Source organism: Sinocyclocheilus rhinocerous, unplaced genomic scaffold (genome assembly GCF_001515625.1).
Source record: "Sinocyclocheilus rhinocerous isolate Xijiao unplaced genomic scaffold, SAMN03320098_v1.1 scaffold1898, whole genome shotgun sequence".
Classification (NCBI taxonomy): domain Eukaryota; kingdom Metazoa; phylum Chordata; class Actinopteri; order Cypriniformes; family Cyprinidae; genus Sinocyclocheilus; species Sinocyclocheilus rhinocerous.
The window spans coordinates 316,643-325,409 of NW_015661023.1; the positions used below are offsets into that span (position 1 = coordinate 316,643).

An 8,767-nucleotide genomic window follows, 5' to 3' on the forward strand; every position below is an offset into this window, starting at 1 on the left:
AACGTTTTATGCGACGTGCAGCAAGTGTATTTTAGCTTATGTCCCGCCGGTTCATATGTACGCATAACCTCCGAACCATGCAGCAGATTCGTTCTGAATGAATTTCATCCCAAATCGTCCCTCCCTAACATTTTTGTCTCGTTTTTATTCATTGACGAAAATGTCAATAGATTTACGTCATAGTTTTTGTCATTCAAAAATAGTTTTAGTTCGTTATCGTCTCGTTGTCATCGGTGAAAGAATTTCGTTGACGACAATTATGACGAAAATTATTCGTCAACGAAATTAACACTGGTTGAACATTAATATCATATCATCATACTTAATCAAATCTCACATGACATACAGTTTGTGTTCATTTATCAACATTTACAGAGTTATTTATGCCCCTGTTATATTATATGTGAGTAAAACACAGTGATCTGCAGCCTATAAACCTTCAGTTGGTCGTGAATCAATGACATTATTATTCGGCATGTCATGTCTCTCAGAGATTCTTCTGAAATTGATTAAAGAAATTTAGTTTCTTATCTGAATACATGTCAGTGTATCTGACTGAGGTCTTCAGGTAACAGTAAACATTCATCTTAACAGCTGATTATGTACAGTACCTGGTTGTGTAGGAGCTGCAGTTGATTTAGAGCTGGTGACTGGAGACGGTGTCTTTGTTTCGGTTGGAGCTGTAAAAGATGAAGGTTCAGATACGTCATAGACTACGATCATATTTAAATTACTGATGATTAATTGTAAATATAAATAATTTACTTGGATACTTGACAGTATATGTGGCTGAGGTCTTCAGTTGATTTCTCTGTTTAAGCTGACATCTCCACTCTCTGCTGTGATCTTCATTCAGGAGTGTTGTAGTCAGAGAGCTGATACACTGTCCTGAGGAGAATGATATCTGAAATCTGGAGTCTGTCTGCAGATTCACACCAGCCTGATTCACCCAGATCAGCTGAAGTCCCTCAGAACGAACTAACATATCACAAGTGACTCGATCATAATATAACTGACACGAGAGAGTCACAGAGCTGCCTGATCTGATCTCAGTCTGTGAGGATGATGAAGAGACTGAAACAGAAAATCAGACAGAGATTACACGACTGATCCAGTCTTTTCAGGGACACGAACATTACTTTTAATTACGTTTAATTCAACATATAATCATATATATTTCCACAATAATTCACAGAAACACTGACCATGAAGAACATGCAGATAAACATTTGCATCAGTTCCGTGTTGTTTTCCATACACATATTGTCGGCAGGAGTAAAGTCCATAATCTTCTTTTGTGACTTTCTTGATGTTCAGAGAGCAGTCAGAGCCCAGACTCAGTCTCTCATGTCTCTCTATTTCATTCTTCTTTATCCCTCCAGCAATCAGTTCAACTGCCCCTGAATGTCTGCTATAGCTCCATGTAGTTGATGTGCAGCCAGAAAGAGCATTATTACAGGACAGACGGGCATCTTCACCAGAACTGCAGAACACATGAGTCACTTCTGCTCCACTGCTACCTACATATTGAAACATTTATATTTACTCTTACTCTAATATATTTACTCTTTTGTCCTGTTTTAAGCAGAAAATGAACAATGCATAGTAAACTGCTGTTAAATAGCTTACAGCAGTTTAGTTCTCTTTATAAAAACCTTAAAGGGGTCATCGGATGCGACATGCAAAGTTGTTTGAACATGAATGTGTGTTGGCAGTGTGTGTACACAACCACCATATAATGATAAAAGTTCCACCCATGTGTTTTTTTTTTATCTCGTTAAATCATTTCCTCTTTCTCAAATCGAGCCGATCTCAGATGCCTGTCAGTGTGAGCCCTCCCACGATCCTTTGATTGACAGTAGTGTTTCAGCACAGACTGAACTGGTGTCTTACCTTAGACCCGCCCTGAGCAGTGTTGCCAACTTAGCGACTTTCTCGCTAGATTTAGCGACTTTTCAGACTCCCCTAGCGACTTCTTTCCAAAAAAGCGACTAGCGACAAATCTAGCGACTACTTAGACAAACCTTAGCAAGTCTCTTTGACTCACTGCTACTGCCGCATGAGCGCGAGATCTTGCTTTCACAGCGCGCACACACCTCTCTCTCGGTCTCGCTCTCAATTAAAAAATTTTTTTTCAATTTAAGTGTGCTTTACTGGCATGACAAAAACTATACATTTGTATTGCCAAAGCAATTGCAGCTGGGCTGCTTACAAATAGTGCACATATGTATTAACAGAAAGAAAAATAATAATAATAATAATAGTAATAATAATAATATATAAAAAGTATTAAGCATGTAGTGCAAAATGAATTACTAATGTATGCAAGTATGTAAACTAGAAATAAAACGATTGTTTAATCTAAGGGTAAGTAATGATTAATCTAAGGGATTAGACAGATTTACAGAAGCAAAATACACATCTAAGTAATATAATACAGTAATTTGGCATAATATAATGTAGATGTGCTGGAAACATCAGATCAGGGCAGATTGAGTGTTTTCTCTTCTATGGTGACAGGCAGACACATATTGAGCAGCAAACACACAGCAGTTCTTCTGTTCTCCTAACAGATACGGCAGTTTCTCCTGGTTTGAAAGAGTTTTAAATGTCTGATGGATCTGCTGTATTTTATCATAGAACACTGCTCCGGTGGCAGCCATGTTTTTCTGTGTCTGCCCGTCTCTATCATCAGCTTGTGTCCGCTGAGTCTGTATCTGGTCAACGTGCTTCTCAGTTTCTTATCTGACACTGTGTACAGATACTCTGCCATACTGTACTCTCTGTTTAGGGCCAAATAGCAATGTATTTTACTCTGTTGTTGTGTTTGGGTTTGCCAGTGAGTGATGTAGTTCTGTTTGATTTGTGCAGTAATCTGATTCTCTCTCTCTCTCTCTCTCTCTCTTGTGCGCACATGCGTGAGCGTTTACTGAGTGAGTCTGGAGAGCACTTGTGGTGAGTTTGAGTTTCGTTGAGCATGAGTGGAATTTTTGTGACTGCTGTGTTTGGAATAAGCATTTACTCTCTACTTTTCTATCCTTTGTCTTTCTCTGTGTTAAATTTAGTTTTTTGTTTATTAAGGATAGTTTTGTTGGTGTGTTGATCTGGGCCACGTGCTACCTGTATTCAGGGAAGCATGGCGGCACCGGATTCAGAGGCTTTGAAAAACAACAACTGCTGTCAGTGGAGGAGTGTTTAAAAAAAAAAAAAAAAGCTTTAAGCCAGTTTCTTATGATGTTGAAGAAATTATAAAGGGCAAACTTTTAAAAGTTAGAGCTTTATTTGAAAATCATGTTTTTTTAATGCTCCTACCTCGGGGGTTGAAAGAATGTTGTTTTTAGGTACCCTCAATTCAACCCTACAGAATTGTAATGGTGAAGAGTTTTTGGTTTTGGGAGGTGATTTTAATTGTACAGAAGAAAATCTTGATAGGAATCACATTGAACCTCATGGCCCCTCCCGTAAGAGACTTATTAAAATCATTAAAATGCATGAGCTGTGTGATATATGGAGATATTTTAATGGCAATCTAAGACAATATACGTAGTCTCATACCCGTGACAATGTTCTATCTTTAGCTGGGTTGGATAGGTTTTACAGTTTTAAACATCAGTGTGCTATTTTTAGCAAGTGTTTTATTATCCCTGTTAGTTTTTTTCTGATCATAGTATGGTGTGCTGTTCTTTTATTTTAAATTTAATTAAACCAATAGTGCTTACTGGCATTTCAATAGTGCTTTGCTTAACGATAAAAAATTTAAAGACACATTTACATACTTCTGGGAAACGTTTAGAGCTACAGAGAGCTTTGTATAAACTTTTATTTACTTCTTTCGGGATCAAGTGACTTTGGTTGGAGCGCTGCTGCATGTGCTATTTTAAGGAGTCTTGGAGGCCTACAGATGGACAAATCTCTTTTCTTTTTCGACCCCCTGAAACTGGATACTCTCAGAATGCCAACTTTTTAAAGTATGGAGTCTTTTTAATCTTCAAAGGACATCATGTATGGAATCACTTTTCTGGTTGTTAAATGAACCTATAGTACATGGGGCCCGATTGGATATTTCCACTGTTGACCGCAATCTTCCTGGACTTAATATTTTGCTTTGTAAATCCAGGATCACCACACTTGGTCTGCTTTTAAATGTGCCTGGTCCTAACTTCTCGAACACTGAACAAGTAGCTTCCCATCTAGGTGTTTTTTTTTCAATCCGGACAATTGCTCAACTGATGGTATAGTGGCAATCTGCTCTTACAAACAAGGAGAGACAATTATTGACAGGCTACTGTAAGGAGTAAAGGCTCCTAATGCTGAGGACCCTTTTCCGACCATATACTTGTCTCCCAAACTAGATGATTGTGTGGGTCTGTTTTTAAAAGCTGGGAAATCTTTGTGTGTAGATTTCTTCTCAGTCACAGGGAACATGTTGTACAAAATTTGTGTTTTGGTTTTTAATAAGAACATTTTAGACCGCAAAGTGGATACACCATGGCGTTCTTATTTTAAACTAGATGATCATGTTAAAGCTGAATGGAGAGTTTTGTATATGCCACCGTTAACAAAGCGAGCAGGGGACATACAGTGGAGGGTTCTCCATGGAGCAATTGCTTTTCTTTCTGTTTTAAATCCTGAAGTGAGCTCTGAATGCCCTTTTTGTTTTAATAGAGAAACTGTTTTTCATGCTTTTATGGAGTGTTCTAGACTAAAATCCTTATTTACTGTATTAGGAAATCTTTTTGACTGTTTTAATGAAATATTTTCCAAGGAAACTTTTATTTTGGGTACCAAGTATGTGCAGAAAAGACGTGTTGATTGTCAGTTATTGAATTTTATTTTGGGTCAAGCTAAACTGGCTATTTACTCAAGTAGGAAAAATAGGATCGAACAGAAACCTGGACAAATTGTTACTGTCTTGTTTTCAACTCTTGTAAAGTCTAGAGTGCTGATTGATTTTAATTTCTACAAGTCTATGGATAATCTTATGTCTTTTGAACTAAAATGGTGTAGCAAAGGAGCATTGTGTTCTGTGTTTGAAGATGAGTTGATTTTTACACATTTCCTGTAATTTATTTTGACTTTTCTATGAGATGATTTATATTTTGTAAACTGTGTTTTTTTGTATTTGAAATAAAGAACACTCTCTCTCTCTTTCCGTCTGCTCTGTTCAGCGAGCGGCAGAGAGGAGCAGCACTTTCAGTTAAAATAGACATGATGTTGCTTCTCTAATTTTACATGCAAATATAGCCGTAAATACGGCACAGGAATTGTCTTTGTCTTTGCTTATGTTATGTGTATTTGATTTCATCAGACGACGGCTCGATTATAAATCAGGATTTTTGTACAGATTAACATCTTGGAAGGGAGAGCTGGGTAAGTAGTCTTAAAGGGCCACATTATCTTATGTCTTTTGAACTAAAATGGTGTAGCAAAGGAGCATTGTGTTCTGTGTTTGAAGATGAGTTGATTTTTACACATTTCCTGTAATTTATTTTGACTTTTCTATGAGATGATTTATATTTTGTAAACTGTGTTTTTTTGTATTTGAAATAAAGAACACTCTCTCTCTCTTTCCGTCTGCTCTGTTCAGCGAGCGGCAGAGAGGAGCAGCACTTTCAGTTAAAATAGACATGATGTTGCTTCTCTAATTTTACATGCAAATATAGCCGTAAATACGGCACAGGAATTGTCTTTGTCTTTGCTTATGTTATGTGTATTTGATTTCATCAGACGACGGCTCGATTATAAATCAGGATTTTTGTACAGATTAACATCTTGGAAGGGAGAGCTGGTTAAGTAGTCTTAAAGGGCCACATTTCAGTCACTATTTCATATTTATCCCGTTGACTGACAACAGAAACAGTAAATTATATAAATGAAAACAGTTTTATTGAGAATTTGGCTAAATTAAAATACAGCATGTGTGCACAGATAGGCAAATAAATGTAAAAGGCAATATGACGCGATGACGTCATGAATATGCTAATTAGCGTTATCTAGCGATAACATCTAGCGATAATCATTAACATTAAAAGTGGTATGCAATAAAACGGCTTGCTATAGACAGAGCTGTTTTTGACAGGGTAAAAACGGTGGGTAACGCTTTAGATTACCAGAGGTGGAAAGAAACAAATTTAATTTACTCGCGTCACTGTAATTTAGTAGGTTTTTTTGTGTACTTCTACTTTTTAAAGTAATTTTTAAAATCTGTAATTTTACATTTACTTAAGTATATTTTGTTTGACAAATTGTACTTCGATACATTTTAAAACACATTAATTACTGAGTAAAAAAAAATAGCTCCCTGGAAACTACTGCAGTAAATAATGGGCAGGAGAACAAACTGGGCAAGTTGGAGCTAAACTCTGCAGGACATCTGCCCTCCAGGACCGAGTTTGGGCACCCCTGGCCTAGGGAGACCAAACTAGCAGCTTATAAAATTTTGACATCAACCCTTCTCAAGCATGTAGAGGTAAGATTTGCATCGTTGTTCTTTTAAAACTGGAGGGGTTTGTCTGAGTATGTTCTCACAACAAAACCGTAAAACCGGGAACTATGAACTAGTCAAAATGGTGCTTGGGGACGTGGATCAAAACGGTAAAATCAAAGACGGTAAAATCCTGTCAGTTCACAATAATACACAGTTTAATCTTGATTTCCAGTGTTTATTACTGTGTGTTTATTGGCGTGATGGTTTGGCCATAATAGTTTAACTTTGTCAGTGGGTGAAAAACATGAACAAATTGAAAAAAATCTTAAATTTGTTCTTAAACAAGCTTTTCAAAAAATTTTTATTTAACTGTATAAGCTGTATAAGTATGGAGTTGCTTTGATTTTTTTTTTAACTGGTGTAATAAATTTTTATCTTTTATTAGGATATCTGTTGCCTGTGTTGTTACTGTTGTCATATTGTGTGTAATTTTAATAATAATAAAAAAAAAAAAACATTTTGGGTTCATTTAACCCAGCAGTAGGTAACCCTATAGTAAATTTCAAACAATATTTGAATTAAATAAAACAGTCCACCATGTTTATTGATATATTACCTGATATATTATGTATGTATGACCTACTGTATAAACAGTCATTTCAGAGCAATTTGTTGTAGCCACTTACGTTACCCTGTAACTACATGGAACAAGGGGGGCAACAATCACCACTTTAATTTGGTGATTAAAGTGAAAATAATTGAATCTAATTATTTGATTAGTTCACAGTTCTAGTGCGTGGCCCCCAGAATAGATTGTTTTAAACATTTTATAATGTATTTATTATGTATGTGTAGTTTGATTTGTATTAGTTATCTATTTTAGTTTTAGTTACAGTTGTAGTAATGTTGTCATTTTATTAGTTTTTTTTATTATATATAGGCGTCTTTCTAAATCATTCCCAAACATACGATTGTTGTTTAGGCCATACATACCACGCAATATTAGAACAGGTACCTCTTAGTTTCATAATACTTATAGTATAAATGATTTGTAATTTTACAGGTTGTTACCCCTTTATTCCGCAAACGCCGCATATTATTCCCCTACCTACACAGAATAGGTACACTATACAAAAAAGTTACGCTGTAACTTCAGTTTACTTACGCAGTTCTTTGTAGGTTGCATATCTGCTTGTTACCCCCTTATTACCCAAACGTAACACATTGTTGCCTTATACACGCACGTTCTTTATAGGTACACTATAATTACAGAAACGTACACCGTAAATTCGGTATACTTACGTAGTTCTTTGCTGGTTGTAATATAAAGCGTTACCAAACGGTGTTGTTTTACACTACCATTGAGAAATTTTAACCAAACTATATTACAGAATTTTCATTAAGACCCTAAAGAATCATATCAACTTGTGGAAAATGGGCATCCGATGACCCCTTTAACTTGAGCAGACCTTTGCATCACATTTACGAGTGTAACAGTATGACATACAACAGGGGTTCTCAACTCGAGGTACACTTTCCTGCAGAGTTTAGCTCCAACCCTAATCAAACACACCTGAACAAGCTAATTAAGGTCTTCAGGATTAGTAGAAAGTTACCGTTTTATCAAGGTTGGAGCTAAACTCTGCAAGAACATGGACCTCGTGGCCCAGAGCTGAGAACCTCTGACATACAAAATATCAAATGTGTGAAAAATGTCAAACACCTCATTCAGCCAAACTTATTTTCTAGAGTGATTAAATTAATTAAATTGTTTTTGAAATGGTTTACGTTTTACATATCTTTTATAGTGTATCATAGATCATAAACAGTATTCTTTACCTGTGAGAAGTGCACAGAGCATGATCAGTCCCAGCAGACACATGTGACGCTTATCAGCCATTTTCTGTTTCTGTCAGTCTTTCTTTCTTTTCACTCTATAGTTACAGCTCTTCCTTTAAACATCATCAACTCCTCCTGTGGGTGTTAACATCCTCTGATCTCACCAACTGACCATTTTGTCCTCACACTATACAGCTACATTTCACTCACACTATTCTGATGTGAAAAATCATCTATACTGTATATAGCAGTTAGGTTGGCTCAGATTCTAATTAGTGAAAGTGAAGTGACATGTGGCCAAGTATGGTGACCCATACTTGGAATTTGTGCTCTGCATTTAACCCATCCAAGTGCACACACACCCAGAGCAGTGGGCAGCCAATGCTGCGGCACCCAGGGAGCAGCTGGGGGTACAGTGCTTTGCTCAAGGGTCTCACCTCAGTCGTGGTATTGAAGGTGGAAGAGAGTGCTGTACATTCACTCCCCCCACCTACAATCCCT

General features: G+C 36.7%; 1 protein-coding gene across 1 annotated transcript in view; it reads right to left on the reverse strand.

Moving 5' to 3' along the window:
- The window catches only part of LOC107726177 (uncharacterized), an 11,272-nt gene extending 2,945 nt beyond the window's left edge, over positions 1–8,327 (reverse strand). The window contains exons 1-3 of the mRNA XM_016535697.1: positions 8,267–8,327; positions 1,206–1,520; positions 766–1,074 (exon numbers count right to left, since the gene is read on the reverse strand). Coding sequence (XP_016391183.1) covers positions 766–1,074; positions 1,206–1,520; positions 8,267–8,327 — 685 coding nt within the window. The remainder of the gene's footprint in view (positions 1–765; positions 1,075–1,205; positions 1,521–8,266) is intronic.
- Between the last annotated feature and the right edge of the window lie 440 nt (positions 8,328–8,767).